At 42.8% G+C, this 22414-nt stretch overlaps 1 protein-coding gene across 2 annotated transcripts in view; it reads right to left on the reverse strand.

The window, feature by feature from the left end:
- The window catches only part of LOC126249600 (H/ACA ribonucleoprotein complex subunit 1), a 120480-nt gene extending 101698 nt beyond the window's left edge, over positions 1-18782 (reverse strand). Inside the window, exons 1-2 of one of the 2 annotated variants that reach the window (XM_049951262.1) lie at positions 18622-18782; positions 18391-18506 (exon numbers count right to left, since the gene is read on the reverse strand). In XM_049951262.1, coding sequence (XP_049807219.1) covers positions 18391-18466 — 76 coding nt within the window. In that variant the 5' untranslated portion in view covers positions 18467-18506; positions 18622-18782. Of the gene's footprint in view, positions 1-18390; positions 18507-18592 lie in introns of both variants that reach the window. The other variant, XM_049951261.1, reaches the window with a different exon arrangement.
- Between the last annotated feature and the right edge of the window lie 3632 nt (positions 18783-22414).

Raw genomic sequence — 22414 nt, forward strand, 5'->3', positions numbered from 1 at the left:
AGTTAGGTGGCCTAGCCTCCTCTGCCTGTTTGCGGGGGAGGAAGGCAGGGTGGTAATGAGCGGAGCTCGAAACCTCTGCGAAAAAGCGGCCGAAGGCATTGGAGACATCCTCAGGGGCCACAAGGACGTCATTCGCGACCATCAAGCCAGAAACTGGTGAGTGGACCTTAGTGCCAGATAGCCGGCGCAGGCTACCCCAGACAACAGAAGAAGGAGTAAAACTGTTGAAGGTGTTTGTGAAAGCAGCCCAGCTGGCTTTCTTGCTTTCTTTAATAATACGACGACACTGTGCACGTAACCGTTTATAACTGATACAATTCGCCACTGTAGGGTGGCGTTTAAAGGTGCGTAAAGCACGTCAACGAGCACGTAAAGCGTCTCTACATGCTGCGGTCCACCAGGGGACCGGTACGCGACGTGGAGAAGAAGTAGGGTGAGGGATGGAATATTCATCAGCAGTGAGAATGACTTCCGTGAGGTGTGCGACCTGACAATCGCAGCTTGTGAAGGTTTGATCCTGAAAGGTCGCCCTGGAAGAGAAGAGCCCCCAGTCTGCTTTGGAGATGCTCCAACTAGATGAGCACGGAGAGGGGGTATGCTGCAGGAGATGGATAACACACGGGAAGTGGTCGCTCGAATATGTATCAGAAAGTGCATACCACTCAAACCGGCGTGCAAGTTGAGTAGTACATATAGAGAGGTCTAAATGGGAATAGGTGTGAGATGTGTCCGAAAGAAAAGTAGGGGCGCCAGTATTGAGGCAGACAAGATTGAGCTGGTTGAAAAGGTCTGCTAACAGGGAGCCCCTCGGGCAGGATGCTAGAGAGCCCCAAAGGGGATGGTGGGCATTGAAGTCTCCAGTTAACAAGAATGGTGCAGGTAGCTGAGCAATAAGCTGCATCATGTCTGCCCTGGTAACGGCAGACGACGAGGGAGTGTAAATGGTACAAATGGAAAATGTAAAAGTGGGGAGAGTAATTCGGATGGCAAATGCCCGCAGGCCGGTGTGCAATGTGATGGGATCGTAGTAAATATCATCCCAGACCAGCAACATAACCCCTCCATGGGCCGGAATACCTACCACAGGGGGTAGGTCAAAACGCACAGAGGTGTAGTGTGCCAAGGCAATTTGATCGCATGGGCGTAGCTTCGTTTCCTGGAGGGCTACGACGAGCGGACTGTGCAAGCGGAGCAGCAACTTCAAGTCCTCTCGGTTGGAGCGAATGCTGCGAATATTCCAGTGAATAAGTGCCATCGTAAGAAGAAAAGGAAGATGAAAGAAGGGGTCACCTCGAAGGCCGCTGAGGGCCTGGCTTCGAGCGAGCACTGCCGCCACTATCAGTAGGGGGACAGTCATCGTCCATTGGTTCTATAGGTTCATCGGCCATCTTGGTAAGATGCCCGGGAGGGGGAGCTTCCTCCGCCGGTGAACGGCCAGATGTTCGGCTACCAGCGGTGCGGCCAGGCGAAACGGATGATGGCCTGGGGCGGTAACCGCTGGGTGGCGCAGGAGAAGAAATGCGCCGTGGCGGAGAAGGAGAACTGTGCTTCCTATGAGCCTTCTTGGAAGGTCGTTTGGTGGAAGTACTGGTCGATGGCTGGGAGGTTGAGGTACGTAGGAAGTCTGCACGGGGCGGTTCCTTCTTGAAGGCCCGTGCATCTGACTTCTGGGTCTTCGTCTTAGCAGAGGCTGATGAAGGGGCTTGTGTCTGTGGGGTGATGGGAGGAGGAGGGGACGTCGACCGCGCGATCTTAGCACTGGCCGAACGGACGACCGTGGTGCTAAAGGTCAGATCGCATGTCTGGGTTGCCACCTCCCTGGTAGTCCGAGGAGAGGCGAGGACAGTACTGTATTTCCCCGCTGGGAGCAGTGTGGGCTTCCTACTAGCAAACAGCTTGCGAGCAGCCGAGGTGGACACTTTCTCTTTGACCCGAATTTCTTGGATGCAGCGTTCTTCCTTATAGATGGGACAGTCGCGGGAGGACGCTGCATGGTCACCCTGACAATTCACACAACGAGGAGACGGAGGTGGACAGTCACCCTCATGGGCATCCCTGCCACAAGTGACACATTTAGCCGCATTGGAACAAGACTGGCGAGTGTGATTAAAACGCTGGCACTGGTAGCAGCGCGTAGGTGTCCGAAGGTCAAGAAAAGTGTCCGGGTCGGTACAGGGTCATTGTTGACCTTTTTCATGACCCTATGGACAGCCGTCACGCCCTGCTCAGCGAGGAGACTGAATCTCCTCGTCAGTCAATCCGCCGAGGGATCTAGTATAGACCACACCACGAGACGAATTCAAAGTTCGGTGAGCCTCCACCCGGACAGGGAACATGTACAGGAGTGTGGCTCGAAGCAGTTTCTGTGCCTGAAAGGCGCTCTCAGTTTCTAGTAACAAGATACCATTACGCAACCTGGTACACGACTTGACAGATCCGGCTATGGCATCTACGCCCTTCTGGATAACGAAAGGGTTGACAGAGGAGAAATCCTTTCCGTCCTCAGATCGAGAAACGACGAGGAACTGTGGGGCAGGCGGTAGTACTTTTGTCATTGGTGGTTGGTCATGTTTCCGTTTGTGGGCAGAAGTTGAGAGAGAAGAAGAAGAATCCATTGCGGAGGAATCCCCCATGATTGCCAGCGTCTCCGATGGCGCGCTCCTTCCTTATGGGGACCCACTCAGAGGGCACTCCCGCCTTAGGTGAATGTTTACACCTCAGGTCACACCTCCCGAGAAACAGACGGAGGGACCAATCGGCATGGTCAGAAGGTATCAGGCAATCACCCCTCCCCGGGCCTGGCCTTTACCAGGGGGTACGTGCGTGCCTTACTTGTCTACCCAGGGCGGGGAATTACGCGTTACCCCGTCACCGGCTACGCGTGCGAACGCGTGGATCGGCCTTCAGGCGCGCACAGGAAGGAAGGAAGAAGAGGAAAAGGAAGAGAGAGAGGACAGACTGTCTCAAACGCCGAGGCGGAGACCAGAGAAGGCAAGGAGAAGAAGGCAAGGAGAAGAAGGCAAGGAGAAGAAGGCAAGGGAAAGAGTAAGGAAGACAGTGAGATGGAGAAGAACAAAGAAAGGAACCAACCAAAGGAAGGAAGAAACGAGAAGTGAAAAACCAAAAAGACCACAAATATAGGTCGTGGAACCGTCCGTCTCCGGACGCAGGCGCTAACTACCCCCTTGAGGGGGATGGACTCCTTTTAATCGCCTCTTACGACAGGCAGGAATACCTCGGGCCTATTCTTACCCCGGACCCGCAGCGGGGGGGGTGGGGGGGGGAGGTGTGGTCCTTTGGCTCTGAGAGCTGACTGTATGTGGTGCAACGGATGGAGCTGTAACAGGAGTGACAGTGGTGGCATAAGATGACATTATGCGCACGGGGTGAAGCCGTTCAAATTTACGTTTAGCCTTAGTGTAGGTCGCTCGGTCCGGAGTCTTGTATTCCATTATTTTCTGTTCCTTCTGTACAATCTTACAGTCCGGTGAGTAAGGGGGATGGTGGTCTCCGCAGTTGACACACATGGGAGGCAGGGCACATGGAGTATTGGGATGGGGTGGTCGATCACAATCGCGACATATGAGGCTGGAAGCACAGCAGGAAGACACATGGCCGAACTTCCAACACTTGAAGCACCGCATCAGGGGAGGAATATATGACTTGACGTCACAGCAGTAGACCATCACCTTCACCTTCTTGGGTAATGTGTCACCCTCAAAGGCCAAGATGAAGGCACTGGTGGTAACCTGATTATCCCTCGGACCCTGGTGGACGCGCCGGACTAAAGGGACACTTCGTCGCCCTAAGTTGGCACGCAGCTCATCATCAGACTGTGAAAGAAAGTCCCTGTGGAAGATCTCTGGACCATATTTAAGGTTTTATGGTGTGTGACAGTAACAGAAACATCCCTCTGCTTCTTACAAGCGAGTAATGCCCGTGACTGGGCAGAGGATGCTGTTTTTATCAAGACTGACCTGGACAGCATTTTTGACAAGCCCTCCACCTCTCTGAACTTGTCCTCTAGGTGCTCTACAAAGAACTGAGGCATCATGGACAGAACGGATTCCCCATCAGCTCTCATACAGACTAGATATCAGGTCAAATACGTCTCTGTCATTCATAGCCTTTCGTTCCTCCCATGGTGTGGCCAGGGAGGGGAACGATTTGGAGTCATACATGTTTGCATTAAAGTGAGCCATTGAGCACTTAGAGACAGCTGGTGGTTGGGCACTGGCAAGAGAAGATGTGTCACACTTCATTGCGTGCCATCCACCCTGATGCCACCTACTCCGACCAAGGGCCCTCCCCACGGGTGCCACCCAGCCAGAGCAAAGGCCACCTGGTAGGATGGCCATTTCTGGGAGTCCCGATGCCCCAGGGAGATAGGCATCTACTCCATGGCATACGTGGGGAGTTAACAGTGCAGGCATCGGTGACCCCCGTGTTGTCAGGGGGCTGCAACCAACAGAGTACATGGTGCCCCACCACAATGGACTGGCTACCGTGCTGGATATTAGGTGACAAGTGGTCCATGGTGGTCGTCAGCGCAGAAAGCGACATTGCAGAGTGCATGGCGGAAATCGCACCCAGGAATGTATCCTAGCCCAAGAGACGGAGAGCGAGTGGGACTGCAATGCAATGACGAATAAGCTGGCTAAAGGTCTCAATGCACGATGGACACAACGCACCAAGTAAGGCACCCTTCCCCAATTGGCTCACTCTTTGGAATAATTTTGAAACATGGTGGTCAAACCTAAGATGAGTATGTGCCAAGCAAGATCGTAAGAGATGGAAAAGAGCCACCGTGGTACAACAACCGAGTTAGAAAACTGCTGCGGAGGCAAAGGGAACTTCACAGCAAACATAAACATAGCCAAAGCCTTGCAGACAAACAAAAATTACACGAAGCGAAATGTAGTGTGAGGAGGGCTATGCGAGAGGCGTTCAATGAATTCGAAAGTAAAGTTCTATGTACTGACTTGGCAGAAAATCCTAAGAAATTTTGGTCTTATGTCAAAGCGGTAGGTGGATCAACACAAAATGTCCAGACTCTGTGACCAAAATGGTACTGAAACAGAGGATGACAGACTAAAGGCCGAAATACTAAATGTCTTTTTCCAAAGCTGTTTCACAGAGGAAGACTGCACTGTAGTTCCTTCTCTAGATTGTCGCACAGATGACAAAATGGTAGATATCGAAATAGACGACAGAGGGATAGAGAAACTATTAAAATTGCTCAAAAGAGGAAAGGCCGCTGGACCTGATGGGATACCAGTTCGATTTTACACAGAGTATGCGAAGGATCTTGCCCCCCTTCTTGCAGCGGTGTACCGTAGGTCTCTAGAAGAGCGTAGCGTTCCAAAGGATTGGAAAAGGGCACAAGTCATCCCCATTTTCAAGAAGGGACATCGAACAGATGCGCGGAACTATAGACCTATATCTCTAACGTCGATCAGTTGTAGAATTTTGGAACACGTATTATGTTCGAGTATAATGACTTTCCTGGAGCCTAGAAATCTACTCTGTAGGAATCAGCATGGGTTTCGAAAAAGACGGTCGTGTGAAACCCAGCTCACGCTATTCGTCCACGTGACTCAGAGGGCCATAGACACGGGTTCACAGGTAGATGCCGTGTTTCTTGACTTCCGCAAGGCATTCGATACAGTTCCCCGCAGTCGTTTAATGAACAAAGTAAGAGCATATGGACTATCAGACCAATTGTGTGATTGGATTGAAGAGTTCCTAGATAACAGAACGCAGCATGTCATTCTCTATGGAGAGAAGTCTTCCGAAGTAGGAGTGATTTCAGGTGTGCAGCAGGGGAGTGTCATAGGACCGTTGCTATTCACAATATACATAAATGACCTTGTGGATGAAATCGGAAGTTCACTGAGGCTTTTTGCAGATGATGCTGTGGTGTATCGAGAGGTTGTGACAATGGAAAATTGTACTGAAATGCAGGAGGATCTGCAGAGAATTGACGCATGGTGCAGGGAATGGCAATTCAATCTCAATGTAGACAAGTGTAATGTGCTGCGAATACGTAGAAAGATAGATCCCTTATCATTTAGCTACAAAATAGCAGGTCAGCAACTGGAAGCAGTTAATTCTATAAATTATCTGGGAGTACGCATTAGGAGTGATTTACAATGGAATGATCATATAAAGCTGATCGTCCGTAAAGCAGATGCCAGACAGATTCATTGGAAGAATCCTTAGGAAATGCAATCCGAAAACAAAGGAAATAGGTTACAGTACACTTGTTCGCCCACTGCTTGAATACTGCTCAGCAGTATGGGATCCGTACCAGATAGGGTTGATAGAAGAGATCGAGAAGATCCAACGGAGAGCAGCGCACTTCGTTACAGGATCATTTAGTAATCGTGAAAGCGTTATGGAGATGACAGATAAACTCCAGTGGAAGACTCTGCAGGAGAGATGCTCAGTAGCTCGGTACAGGCTTTTGTTAAAGTTTCGAGAACATACCTTCACCGAAGAGTCAAGCAGTATATTGCTCCCTCCTACGTATATCTCGTGAAGAGACCATGAGGATAAAATCAGAGAGATTAGAGCCCACACGGAAGCATACCGACAATCCTTCTTTCCACGAACAATACGAGACTGGAATAGAAGGGAGAACCAATAGAGGTACTCAGGGTACCTTCCGCCACACACCGCCAGGTGGCTCGCGGAGTATGGCTGTAGATGTAGACCATAACATAAGGACCGAAACATTTGAGACTCCTTTTAGTCGCCTCTTACGACAGGCAGGAATACTGCGGGCCTATTGTTACACCTGAACCTGCAGGGGGCAGTTAATAGGTCCTCGACATCTTTACCACGGCCAGTAACCTTGGTTCCACCCCACAAAGGATTATTGGCATTAAGATCATACAGAAGTAGAAAAGATGGGGGCACTTGGGAAATTAGTGCAGCCAATATATGGGGCGTTACAGCATTATCTGGAGGGAGATAAATGTTACAGATGGTAATTTCCTGCGTTGTCCTCACCCTGACAGCCACAGCTTCTAAAGGTGTTTGAAGAGGCACAAGTTCACTACAGACAGAGGTAAGGACAAAGATACCTACTCCACCTGATGGTCTGTCACAGGCAGTATGGTTTTTGTAGTACCCCATTAACCACAGTGAGTGTCCGCATTGTGGGAATCTACATTTCATGAAGAAGAATGCAAAAAGCATGGGTAACGCTTAGGAGTTGCCGTAACTCAGCCAAGTGGGACAAAAAACCACCACAGTTCCACACGCTTTCTGGAATAGGACCTCAGGGGACGCAAAAATCTGCACCTCATCCTCAGACGCAGAACCGGTACAAAGTGGTGGTGCTGGGGCCACCAGAGGGTCCTGTTTCTTAGCAGATTACTTCTTGGTTTGATTGCCCTCTCGACTCTCTTTAGGGACCTGCTGGGAGGATTTCTCTGAAGTAGCTTCAGGCACAGAGGAAGACTGAAGCTCTTCGTCCAACAGCTTGTGGCTTCTTTGTCCACTGGGGAGTGTCCGCTGTGGCATTAGTGGATACCTCGGAAGTGAGACCACCGAGGGGCCCCTGCTGCATGAGAGCAGCCAGAGAAGGCTGTTGTTTTTCCGGTTGGTGGTAGAGGACAGACATCCCCGATGTTTAGGAGGGTACTGCTCTTGAAGCAGGTACTTTGGGAGCAACAGAAGAAGATGAGTCCCCTACTAACATGGGGGTGAATGTATTCGGGTGGCCCAGAGGTTGGTTGTGGGGAAGGAGACCAGACAGCGTGGTCATCGGTCTCATCGGATTAGGGAAGGATGGGGAAGGAAGTCGGCCGTGCCCTTTCAGAGGAACCATCCCGGCATTTGCCTGGAGTGATTTAGGGAAATCACTGGCCCAGAGGACCCGCTGTATATGGCAGAGATTGTGGAACTACTTTCGCTTGAGAGGGTGACGTTGACTTAGCTGCAGCATATGTGGATATCAACCAAATAGGGTGCAATCATTCAAATTTGCATTTAGCGTTTGGTAAGTCAGCCAGTCCAGGGTCTTTTACTCCATAATTATCTGTTCCTTTTGGAGTACTGTGCAGTCTTGCGAGCAGGGCGAGTGGTGCTCTCCACAGATGACACACATGGGAGGAGACACACATGGAGTATTTGGATGTAGTGGGTGTCCGCAGTCTTGATGTGTGGCGCTTAAATTGCAGCGGGAAGAAGTGTCCAAATTTCCAGCACTTAAAGCTCCACATAGGGGGAGGGATGTATGGTTTGACATTGCAGTGGTAAACCATCACCTTGACCTTTTTCAAGCTATGAATCACCCTCAAAGGCCAAGATGAAGGCACCGGTAGCAACCCTATTGTCTTTGGATCCCCTGTAGATGCGCCGGATGAAATGAACACCCCACCATTCTCAATTGGCGAGGAGCTCATCATCAGACTGCAAGAGGAGGTCGCGTGGAATATAATCCCCTGGACTGTGTTGAGGCGTTTACAGGGAGTGACGAAAACAGGATGAATATTACCCAGCTGGTCACAGGTGAGTAATGCCCAGGACTGGGTTGGGGATGCTGTCTGAATCAAGACTGAACCATTTCTTATTTTGGACAGCACTTGGTGACTTATCCTTGAGATATTCAACAAAAAACTGAGGCTTCATACCTAGAAAGGGGTCCCTATCTGTTCTGCTACAGACTTAATACTGAGGTGAATATGGCTCTCTTCTTTCTGTAGCCTTACGTTCTACCCACGATGTAGCAAGTGAGGGAAATGATTTAGGGTCATACCTGTCAGCATTGTATTTGATCTTCCTCTTCTTAGAGACTGCTCGCGCCATTTAGTCACCAGCAAGAGACGGCTTGATCCACTTCATTGCGGGTCATCCGGCCCTGATGCCACCCACTGTGAACAGGGGCTCCCTCCACAGGCACCAACCAGCCAAAACAAAGGCCACCTGGCAGGATGGCCATTGCTGGGAGTCCTGATGTCCCAAAAAGATGGGCATCTACTCCTTGGCATACGCGAGGAGTTAACAGTGCAGGCATCAGCAGTGCAATCCCTGTGTTGTCAGGGGGTTACCACCAAATGGGAACATGGCGGCCCCACCATAACTGACTAGCCACCGTGCTGGATATTGGGTGCAGAGAAATCCGAGATTTTCATGGGGGCGAAAGAGGACAGTAGACAGCAGAAGAAGATGACATACCCCAGAAGCTGTCCTCACAAAAATAGTTGAACCGCAGGTGGAGATGCAAAGCCATGACAAGAAAAGATGCAGGCAATCGAATCTAATGGCACTGCGGATAACTGGTGCACCATGTAAGGCATTCTTTACCAAATGGCCCGCACACCTGTGAATTTTGAAAGTGGAAGGTCAAACCATAAAATGGGACCTGAACTTACAGGGCCGAAAAGTGGGAGACTCCTTTTAGTCACCTCCCTATTCTAACCCACAAGGGGAGCCACAGAAGGTACAAACAAAATATCCTTGATGAATCCAGATTAAAAAAAAAAAAATCAAATGGTGTCAGGCCTGGGGAATGTGGGGGGCGTGCAATTGGTGCATCTTGGCCAATCCATTGATCTGGAAAGAAGTCACTGAGAAAATTTCAGATGTCAGTCAGGTAGTGGGGTGGTGCACCATCTTGCATGAAGTAAACATTTCATTCTTTGTCATCCTCTTCGATCTGTGATATCAAAAATTGTTGTAACACATTCAGGTACACTATTCCATTGATGGTTCTCTCATGGAAAAATGGGGAGCTTTGTTTTAGCTCAATGCACAAAAATTGTTCAGTTTAGGGCTATAACGAACATGTTGCAATGTTCGATGTGGATTTTCACTGCTCCAAATCCTACAGTTGTGTGTTAACCTTGCCACTTAACTGAAAAGTCGACTCGTCAGAAAAGATGATTTTGTTCAAGAAATGTTCATCCTCATGTAATTGATTTAACATATCCACAAAAACGTTCTTGTGAGCAATTTTACCAATGTTCTTTATTGCTTGTACCATCATCAATCTGTACGCTTTCCAATGCAAATGGTTTCTCAACACACACCAAACAGTCATATGTGGGATTTGCAGTTCGCGAGATGCACGCCGGGTTGATTTCGTAGAACTGTTGACAAAACTGTCTCACTTGCTCAGTGACATCATCAAATGTGCTTGGATGAGCTGACAATTTCCCATGTCTTATCAAGCACCTTGTTTCTACAAAACATTTATGTCACTCATAAATTGTAGGCCTACCAGGAGGATCTTTAGCGTACCTGGTATCGAAATTATGCTGAACTGTTGTCGCCGACTTCGATTCTTCATACCAAAACAAACAGCTAGCATGCTCGGGTCCAGTGAAAGCAACCATCTTTAATGCAATTGCTGCTAGTGCTCCTTATGGTGCATTGCGGCACTAGCAAACTACACGAGTCAAAACTTGATGTATTTCCCTACAAATTGACACTACAATCACCTCTGTAGGTACTATAAATTAATTTATATGAATTTTCAAAGTAGTAAAGTCCTTTTTGAAACACCCTGTACTGTGAGCACATCCTTAACCACTCTTAAAAAAGTAATAGGCTTTCAGAAACATACATTTTAATAACCTAAACTATTCATACATCCACTATATTTGACATCCTGACTCGAAGTTATTCACACATCAAAGAAAACTTCTGTCTGGAAAACATTACAAGTCAAATGAAGAGGCTATAATAGCTGTAGACTGGTAGCATGGAATAGGGAAAGTGATTTTCTTTCCTTTTCCTTGAAGATTTTTTCTTCCGTTCAATAATGATGCTCAGTCATAGGCAATCAAAAATTAGCATATGGAGAGCATAGATGAAAAGTAAAGGCATAAGAAAATGGGTTGCTATGCTCTTACTTCTTATCAGAGGACCAGAAAAGAAATAAAACATGAGTGATCTCATATTTGATTTGGGGTGAAACGTGAGTGATCAACTGATTTGTAAAGGCCACGACTAACCACCTGCCCAAACTTCATAACAGCACACTTACATATTCCGCGTGTATGTGTATTTTTGAGTTCTTTATTTTCATTGTATTCTGGTGACAAATCCCATATCATTGTAAGTTGATCCATGGATACATAAACAATGGGCCCCATACTTGTTTTGGGGTGAAATTGATCAGATCTATATTTAGTTATACATGCAGAGCGCCGGCAACAAGAAACAATTCCACAAAACTTCATGAATTTTGTTTCAGTCATTTTTGAGATAATGAGTGGAACATTACGTGAAGTGCAATTAATTAGAACAAGAAATCCCCCTAGAATTTTTATTTCAATTATGTTGAATAATCAGCATCAAAATTAATAACGAGAAAAATTGAAATATTTACATCTACAAATGTTTCATGTTCCTCAACTTCAATACACTTTGGAAACACATACTTGAAACAATCACATTCGTCAATAGAATGTACTGGTAAGATAAGTAAAATGCCCTTTATGGGCTCTATTGAGATATTGGTCTCTTCCACAACACAAGAACTTATATCAGAAATGCTGAAGCAAATGAAAAACTTCAAGAAGTTACATCTTTGTGAATATATGCATAAAAAATCAAAGCCCTAAGGCCAAACTGTTAATGAAAGACTGGTAACTTTCTGTGGAAACTGCTCAGTTTGAGTATGCATGAAATCAAAACCAGGGAAGTGCAGAATAAAAATATGGGTATGTACATTTGCTACAAATGGATACTCTTGCAGTCTTCAAATACATACTGACATGAAGGACAACCAGAGAGAAGTATGTCTGGGCAACATGTAGTGCCGGATATGGTTGAACCATATTTTCAGCCTAGTAGTGGGTCAAAACAGATAATTTGTTTGTTTCCACACTGCTGGGCGAAAAATTATGGGAGTGGGACTTTACATTAGTTGGTACTCTAAGACCCAGTAAAAGAGAAATATCTCAAGGGTTTTGCCAAATGCAACAAAAAAAGAAAATTCTTCATTACTTGAATTCACAAAAGATGACATCTCATATGTTCCAAAGAAAAAGAAGTGTGTTATTCTGCTTTCAACCCAACACCACAATGACACTGTTGAAGCAGAAGAACATAATTGCCCATTATAATAAGATTACATGGACAGTTGGCACGAGTGATATGATGGCAAAACAATAAAACTGTATACATACAACAAACTGTTGACCGTAGTGAATGATGACGGAGTTGATGGACATCACTGCTCTCAATATATATATTCTGTGGCCACAAAAATATCCAGCCAGGCAGAAAGATTCAACAAAACGGAAGCATTTCCTTCAGGAACTTTTCACAGAATTAGCAAAGGAATAATGAGCAAGAAATCAAACGGAACTACATACAGAAGTTGTAAGACTCTTGCATAAAGTGCAAACAATCAGTGTGCCAAAAACTACAGAAGAGTCATAGTTGTGGCAAAATGTTTACAACGTTAGGAGAAGCTACCTAACGTGGCTAAATTTATTTGTTATTTAAAATTTTAATTTTCAAATCTGACAGCAAAATTACTACATGCCAATGATTCTAAATTCTGTATGTTATAATTGTCATTGTGAGTTTTTTGTATGACCGTGGCTGACAATTTTTTACAATATTTACCAGGAGCAATTAGGTCAGCCGTCTTGGTAACCTGAAAGTTTAAAATAATCTTGGTAGCAAAATGGTTAAGTAGGCTACATTAATGTTTTACCAACATGAGGAAAGCAAACATTCATTTTAAATCAGATGGAAATTAATTACCAAGAGAATTAATGCAGTGTGATCAATCTTACCCCTTTCCAAGGCGTTTTCCAGAATCACAGTTCAGGATGTAATCTGCTCAATATTAAAAATTCTTTTCAACGACACTGTTTGGATTATTTGCAATAATTTTACTACACTCTCAGTTCTGAGAAGATATCTAGCTACACAATCCAAATATCCACTTTGTTTTCAGCAGGATTGGTCAATGAGGATTTTTCCACAGGCTGCCTCAGATCTTACTGATTAGTGCAGCTAATGCAAGTAGTCTTAGTAAGAATAATGAAATGAGATGCACTGGAACACAGATTACAGTACACTACTGCGTACTGCACAGAAATTCAAAATCTCAATTTTGATAGCGTATCCAGAATTTCTCAAGAGTTTACCCAGTCCTGCAGAATTCGTCAAAGTCTCACAAATTTGTACATTTGTTTTGGGGCACTGATACACAATGTGTAGCAGACTAAAACATTTGATTCAACTGTACTTATTTTGTGGTATTCAGCAATCTCTGCAAATGAAATCACAATAAAAATTTTATAAATGTATCTGCAAAATCTGTAATTATGGCATGTTTAAGTTTAATTACAGTTACGTTCACAATTGTAACAAGGCAGTTCTCACAATTCCGCCCACTGAGAGCAAGTAGGCCTACTTGCCAGTCATTCTACTTCCCTGTAACCTTATAGTTTTCATGAGTGAATTCTCTTTTTGATACAATTAAAAGTAATATTTGTCCAATGCAACAAATTAGATGGCCATAAGGTAGAGGTGAGTGTGTGTCGACAAAACATGAGAAGAAAAAAATAGTTTGTAATTAACACAGAACTATGTCTGACGAATTCACCACATTTTAATAGTCAAAAATCGATTATAAACATTTCCTACCATATATTTTGGGCAGTGCAATGACAGGTTTTGAGATAATCATCCAGATGCGGATGCTAAATTTGTGAGGCTCATGTTGGAATTAGATAGCAGATTAAGTTGTTTGGGATGATAAACATGTTGTGACAGTTTTTAAACCCACAAACGTCACATGCAAGCGGTGACATTACGAAACTAAAGAACCGACACATTAAATAGAATTGCTCATTGTATGGATATCAGTGTGACTGGAAACTGTCACTTCAAACTAAGGAAAATCATTAACGAAAAATTTAATTCTATATCAAAATAACATTTAAAAACAATGGAAACTAAAAGGGATTCCATTGTCACAGGAGGGAGAGTTGCACTACATTTTCCAACAGTCAGAAATTAATATAACAAAAACCATAAACAGAAATAAATTAAAGATTTATTGATTATCACATTTTTTTACCTTCCCTTCAAATTAGAGTATCAGAAGTTTCTTAAGTAAGCTGTTAATCTTCTTTAAAACTTTGTCATGGATGGGACAGTGAATGGACATATATGTTGAAGCAAGAGAGGGAAATTAAAGCAACCCAAGGAGTGCTTCCAGAACTTCGACAGGCTCAAGGTAAACAACAGAGTTCAGAAATAAAGATGCTGGTGTCAGTGTTTTATGAAAATGATGACTGCAGCAGAATAATGCCTAGCAAGAAAGAATGTCATAGTAAAAATGGGAAACGTGTGTGCAGATGCAAGAAAGACTCTTGCTATGTAACATTTCTGAATAATATGTAGAGTTCCATGACAAGTATTCTAATGCGAAAGTAAGTTTATCGTCTCTCTTCAGTCTTTGGCCAAAATGGGTTGTGGCCATATGTGCAAGGAGCGCACACAATGTATGTGTATGTGAGATCCATCAAAATGCTGATATTTTCTGCTATAAAGGATTCTGGAGTGGATTACAAAGATGAAATGGAGCTGCTAGGCAAAACTTGCAGAACACATGAATAACGAACTGAATGATGAGCTCCTTATGGTCGACGACGAACTTATTACTTATAAACAATGGACAGACATAGATTTGCACGGTTCTTGAAACAAAGCACAGTTCACTGGAAGATTTTGATGAACTGTGTTGCTTGGAGGGGGAGGGAAGGGAGTGGGACAACAACAGACAAACTGCCCACACACAGCTTCATGGGAACAGTGCCATCTTTCTATCTCCAGTTTCAAAAGAATAATTTGAAAAGAGATGAAATTTTAGTACAACTGGATTTTTCTGAAAATTACAGATTTATAACGCAAGATGCTACTCAAGGATATCATTAGAGCAATTGCAAGCAACTCTTCAACCATTTGTGACTTACTATAGAGACAAATCAGGTGGTGTGTTTGTCATGAACTTGTGTTTTTTTAGAGACAGTTTAATTCACAGTGCAACTGCAGTTCATGCTCACACCCGCATTGTTATAGCATAGGCTGAAAACAAGCTGCATCACATACATTCTGCATGGAGCAGCTAGCCAGTAGAAGAATTGAAAAAAATCTCAAAAATTGGGTCAATGGAAGCGTCCGATTCCACCCGTCGGCTTTGACACATGCGTGACGTAAGGCTGTTGCGGTGTGTGACTTCACGACGGTGCGCGATGTAGTTTGTGATAGTGGTGTGTTTGTAGGTGTAGTTTTGATGTGATTGGTAGTGCTCTCTGGCAGCGTGTTTATGTGTTGTGTGTTAGGTGATGTTTTTGGTTTAGTTTGTGTGTGTGGCGTGTTTATAGGTGGCGTATTGTTGCGGTCGGTGGTTCTCTCTGGTGGTGTGCTTATGGGTAGCGTGTTACATGGCATATAGGGTTCATTTGTGTAGTAGCATTGCATGTGTGTGGTATTGGTAGTGATTGTGCTTTCAGCAGAATATTTTTCAGTGAGTTAACGATTTTGGTTTTGTTATATAGACGTTATTGTGTTTTTTTCTGTTTATTGTGTGAATTTTGGTAAACTGCTTTTTTTGTCTTTCGTAGGTATGGATATGACAGAAAAGGTCAACAGTTCTAGGTTGTCGGCGATGATGGGGGACGATGCGTTGTCTCTAATAAAATTTCTTTAACTATTTGGATTTTTTGATGAAGTCATGAAGTGTTCAGTGTGTCGTGGAGAAATGAGGCTTACTCAAGTTCCGGCGTCTCGGACCAGGGAGGGCTATATGTGGAGATGTACGGATAAAAAGTCAAGGAAAGAGTTCGATTCCAATTTTGATATTCTAGGTGTTTTCTTTAAGTGTGGTGAAAAGTTTGAGTTTTATAGTGTGGTATCTGTAGTTTCTGTTGACCTATATAGGTCAAGGTAAGTGTTCAATTCCGGTGGATATTGTGTTTAGCTGACTTTGGGAAGGTTGTGGTCGTTTTATTTCATCGTTTTTGTTGTTTGATTTAGTGGCGTGTATTTATTTTTATTTTGTCCCCACCCAAAAATCCCCAATTTCCCCCCACTTGCCCCGTTAGTTTAATTATATTTTTGGAGGAATATGTGTGTGATGGTTTTTCAATCTATTTTTGTGTTTGCTGTCACGCCTACGTAATGACGTCCTAGTCGCGATATGGGAGTAGATGTGAATGGTCGTTTCCGCCATATTGGTTATGTCATTGGTCAAAGCAGACGGGTGGAATCGGACGTTTCCGTTAACCCCACAAATTTATGCATGCATTACCATGATTTTCAGAATCACAGAGAGTGGAATTTTTTGCAACAAGTCATGGTAAAAATGTATGTGATGGTATTAGAGCTACCATAAGTGCATGGCATCACAAGCTAGTCTGCAGCAGCCTACAGAAGGCTACAATCTAACACTTCTTCAATTATTTTCCTGGGTAGAGAATATCTCTGGCATACAATCAATTTATGTTTCTATAAATGAGGTGAAAACTGCCTAGGAGTACACACTACTTAAGCTAACTTACACTAAGGACAGCACACACCCATGCCCGATGGAGGACTCAAACCTCCAATGGAGGGGGGGGGGGCACTCGTAAACAGTTAACAGTGACAAGGTGCCTCACAGACCACTCACCGCTCTGCCACCCACATGGCATTATTCCAGGCACAGTGAGCCATCATCACTCTTCTATGGTGGTCACTGACAATTTGCAGGTGAGCAGATGGTGTGGTTATAATTATAGGTTCATGCTCACCATGTGCCTTCACAGTGTATCTGTGTCTGGATTCAAAAAGCAAAAGTGGCAACATACATCCAGGTTGCTGCTATTTATGATGACAAAATGGAACTTGGATTGTATCACAATCTGCTGAGGAGCAAGAGGTCACGTATTAGTGAACTTCATGCTACAAGCAAGATCGTTTCCCTGGCCATATTTGACAGACATATGTTGCAGAGTACAGTGGCTACAACTTGGGAAAACTTCTGATCTAAGGACAAGTGATTGATTTTTGGCAGTTAAGGTACATTAACGACAGGTTATGTTGTGTTAATCAACTTATATGTTGATACTTAATAATTAAACCACTGGGGGGGGGGGGGGGGAGGTAAGAAGCACAAGTTTTTATGATCCTTTTTTTCAAAATTGTGTTCTGCAACAATTGTTACATCATCAAATACATCCATGTCAACTTTTGTTGTACACAAATACTTTGGAATAAAACTTTGAAATTTTGAGAGTTAAATTGTGGTATACTTATGCAGTGTATTAAATTTTGACTTGGATATGATAGATAAACTCCAGTGGAAGACTTTGCAGGAGAGACACTCAGTAGCTCGGTACGGGCTTTTGTTGAAGTTCACCGAGGAGTCAAGCAGTATATTGCTCCAACCTACACATATCTCACCAAGAGACCATGAGGATAAAATCAGAAAGATTAAGCCCACACAGAGGCATACCGACAATCTTTCTTTCCACTAACAATACGAGACTGAAATAGAAAGGAGAACCGATAGAGGTACACAAAGTACCCTCCACCACACACCGTCAGGTGGCTTGCGGAGTATGGATATAGATATCACTTGTCCCTTTTGTGCCACCACACTTTGAGAGTCCATATTTTTCCAGCGATTTTTCATTTTTTTGTAAATTTTTGTGCATGTGACTCAGTATGAGTGAAATATGTGGACATGATGTGTTGTGTGTTTGTTTAGCCCACAGCTTACTAGAAAAAAAATATTATCTCCTTCCTGAGTGAATTATATTTGGCATGGTGGGCACCTACAATATGTATCTTTTTTAACACATTGTCATGTGGTTGCCAAGTAGATGTTATTAGGTGTTAAAAATTTCACTGGACCGTGAGGAATAGTTTCTAAAATTACTATGCCCCGAAGCCGGCTCTAAAGATTGATAGGCAAACGCGCATTTCATTTTTCCGGGCGTACCACCTTCTTTCGCGAGCTATAATTCTGGAACTAATTCCCGGGGTAGACTAATACTTTGTACATGAACGTTCTGCAAATAGTAGCATTGCTGTGTTTACTTCAGCCACATCTGAGACTATGAGCTGACGCCCCTGGTTGAATTGACATGGAATGAATCCTTGGTAATACTTATCCACGGAGAGCATTCACACTATTTATTTCCAAAATTAAGTAAATTAGTTTGGTGCCAGTATGTTGCATTATTTTGTATTTCATGTCCAACTTCATACCTCTACATAAGACGTACTCAGAAAGGAATAATTGTATTCACTAATCAGGGCAGAGAGGGCAAGAAACTAAGCTGCTCTCATAAGGTTCCTAATAATTCGGAGATTTCCGTGAAAAACACGCGTATTTCTATAAATAAGCTGCGCATACGATACCTCTGCTTCCTCTGAAGCCACCTCCGCCGCCACCACGTCCATAACCGCCACCGCCGCCTCTTCCACGGAAAGACATTATTATTTCACTAACACTCACATCCGCGTCGATAGTTAATCTGCAAATGAAACAAGGAACATATCTTCTCACACGTACATCAGTGTTTTTCCAACTACCTCGTGATGAGGAGGTCAATTCGTATACCTTGCATTTGTTACGTTTTTCAAACTTACGCTGACACGTATTGGTTCACGTCTACAAAAATTTACCAAATCATTCCACGAAATTAACACCACTTAAAAAATTATGGGACGATAATATTGTCATCAACTCGCTCACACATGCACATGCACCATTCAAATTTGCACCACGCGTACTCCACAAACAAACACAAACATAACCATTAGGAAAGATATAATATTCTAACGATTTGCTGAGCGTTTGAACATCTTTGGTTTTATTTTATATTTCTCTCAATCAGGTATATAAATAGTTTATATTGGTCGCTGATTTCTCTACTGTTTTTGAAAACACACACACATTTATTACATAAAATTGCCAAAATATATTAGGCTTATATCTTAAAGCTAACTTAAATATCCATTTTAGGATTCTGGCAAAAGGCGTTTAATAGTAATATCAATGGATACAGTTAATGCTGAGCTCTGGTTCTGAGAACAAGACTATCCCTACAGAAAACGTTATCCACAGCAGTTCGCACATTCAACGGACGATGTTTTGCGTTTTATCGTTGAAGACGAAATATTAGGTGGGATGCAAGATCTGATGGTGCGTTTATTTATTTATTTACACGTCAAGTTCCGTAGGATCAAATTGAGGAGCAAATCTCCGAGGTCATGGAACGTGTCAGTACACGAAATAACGACATAAAAGGAATAACAGATAAAAATAAATGTTTATGAACCCGAAAAACTCAATCCATAAGTTTAAGTAAACGCAATCAACAATAGAATAAGAATCAGCTTAATGTTTCAAGGAACTTCTCGACAGAATTGGAGTGACTCATGAGAAAACTATTAAGTTTCGATTTGAAGGCGCTTGGATTACTGCTAAGATTTGTGAACTCGAGTGTAAGCTTATTGAAAATGCATGCAGTATATATATATATATATATATATATATATATATATATATATATATATATATATATATATATATATATCACTTACTGCCTGTTTCTGAGCCAAAAATATCCTTTTAGAATGGGAACAGTTACCCCAAAATATAATACCATATGACATTAGCGAATGAAAATAAGCAAAGTAGACTATTTTTCGTGTCGAACGATCACTCACTTCAGATACCGTTCGAATAGTAAAAATGGCAGCAGTAAGTCTTTGAACTAGGTCCTGAATATAGGCTTTCCACAACAGTTTACTATCTATCTGAACACCTAGAAATTTGAACTGTACAATTTCACTAATCATATGCCCGTCATGTGAAATTAAAATGTCGGGTTTTGTTGAATTGCGTGTTAGAAACTGTAAAAACTGAATCTTACTGTGATTCAGCATTAGTTTATTTTCTACAAGCCATGAACTTACGTCATGAACTGCAGTATTTGAAAGCGAGCCAATGTTGAACACAACATCCTTTACTACCAAGCTAGTGTCATCAGCAAATAGACATACTTCATACTTTAGAGCCACCTGTAATACTGGAGGGCATATCATTTATATAAATAAGAAAGAGGAGTGGCCGCAACACTCAGCCCTGGGGCACCCCCCCCCCCCCTTGACCGTACCCCACTCAGACCCCACATCACAGCCATTCTCAACATTGTGAATAATGACCTTTAGCTGTCTGTTGCTAAAGTAAGAGGTGAACCAGTTGCTAGCTGCTCTCCGTATTCTGTAATAGTCCAACTTCTGGAGCAATATTTTGTGATCAACACAATCAAATGCCTAAGTTAAATAAAAAAAATATGGCTAGAGTTTGAAACCTTTTGTTTAATCCATCTAGTACCTCACAGAGAAAATAAATATAGCATTTTCAGTTGTTAAACGACTTCTAAAGCCGAACTGCACATTTAACAACAAATCGTGTGATATAAAATGATCAATTATCCTTACATACACAGCCTTGTCAATAACTTTAGCAAACACTGATTGCATAGAAATAGGTCGAAAATTATCTACATTAGCCCTTTCTCTCTTTTTATAAAGTGGCTTTACTACTGAATTCTTTAATCGTTCAGGAAACTGACCATTCCAAAAGGGAAAATTACAAATATGCCTAACTACAGGACTAACATGTGCAGCACAGTATTTTAATATCCTGCTATGAACTCCATCATAACCATGAGAGTCCTTAGTCATCGGTGATTTAATTATTGACTCAATCTCCCTCTTGTCTGTATCTCAGAGGAGTATTTCAGACATCAATCTCGGAAAGGCCAAGAAACTAAATTAATATTTAATTCACCAGTAATGCTCAGAAAATCAGAAAATCATTGTTTAAAATTGTATATATACCTGACTTTTCAGTAACAGAAATATTTTTACTACAAACTGACTTTTTAGAAACTCCTTCCACTAATTATCTTTGTGCAATGATTTAAATTTCCATTTAGCTGCATAACAAGCAGTGTGTTGTAAACTGTCCTCTGTAATTACATACTTACATTACAGCTTTTTAAAATACCAAATTAATCAACTAAATATTAAGTTACCAATAAAAGACAATTTTCATCTCTGCTTCTAATTCATTAATAACATTTCACTGGCATAAACAGAACCAGTGTTAAGGCTAGTATTATGTGGTGGTGGTGGTTAGTGTTGAACGTCCCATCGACAACGAGGTCATTAGAGACGGAGCGCAAGCTCGGCTTAGGGAAGGATTGGGAAGGAAATCGGCCGTGCCCTTTCAAAGGAACCATCCCGGCATTTGCCTGAAACGATTTAGGGAAATCACGGAAAACCTAAATCAGGATGGCTGGAGACGGGATTGAACCGTCGTCCTCCCGAATCTAGTATTACGTGATCATATTTCTTTGACAAAGAAATATGTTCAAATGTTTGTCAGATTTCTTAGACAAAGATTTTTGACATGGCGGTAGAAAGGGGTATTGCGCTGTCATCATATTTTTCGTCAATTTTCAAGATGGCAGACAACAACTTGTTATCATGCACTGCAGTTGCTACTACCACAATTACATTGTGTGTGTATTTGTAAGAAAAGGAAACATACGTGGATGAAGTCATAGGTATTATGTCGAGATCATAGAAGCATTCAGTAAAATTTGTTAAGAGAGCTGCAAGTGGAGGACATCAAGTCTTATATATAAATTACTTATGAATGGATGAGAGTGTATTTCTTGATACAGGAGATAGGTACTCTAGTTTGCAACATAGCAGTCGAATATCGCATTGCACATTAATCAAAATAATTCCAGAAACTTGTGATGCGATTTATAAAGTACTGAAGGGGGAATATGTGAAGGTAAATAAATGTTTAGCACACTGTATAGGCAATAAGAACTGTTTTTATTTTTGAATAATTTAATTAATGGAATTAGTGTTCCAACAATTACAAAATTCATAAAAAAATACGCAACAGATGAAGCACTTTTCAATTTGTGGCATCTAGAGTTCAAAAATAGACAAAGAAGAATGTAAAGCTAAGAAAGAATTTATTTTAGTATGTGACCATATCCTCTATTCCAGCTTGCTGAAAAGCTGCTTGGATGTTCCCAGATGCAGAAATAGATGGCTGTAGCTTTGAATATGGACATTAAGTTGCCTGCAGCATGTTACATCTGCCCATCAACACACAATTAAAAGCATGCACTGTAGCTCTCGCTCACCTCCCCACTCTAGTTGAAGCAAGTTTATTAAAAAACTCAGTGGAACACATCAGCTTCGAAGACATGTTTACCAATACACTACAGAGACGCCAGATAGCTGTGGCGATCCCAGTGCTTCAAGCGTTTACATTTCACATTGCAGTCAACAGAAGATGAACGACTTTTATGGTCAAATCTATGGCTAGGCGCTAGATTTGATC

Source organism: Schistocerca nitens, chromosome 3, assembly GCF_023898315.1.
Source record: "Schistocerca nitens isolate TAMUIC-IGC-003100 chromosome 3, iqSchNite1.1, whole genome shotgun sequence".
NCBI classification, from domain to species: Eukaryota; Metazoa; Arthropoda; class Insecta; order Orthoptera; family Acrididae; genus Schistocerca; species Schistocerca nitens.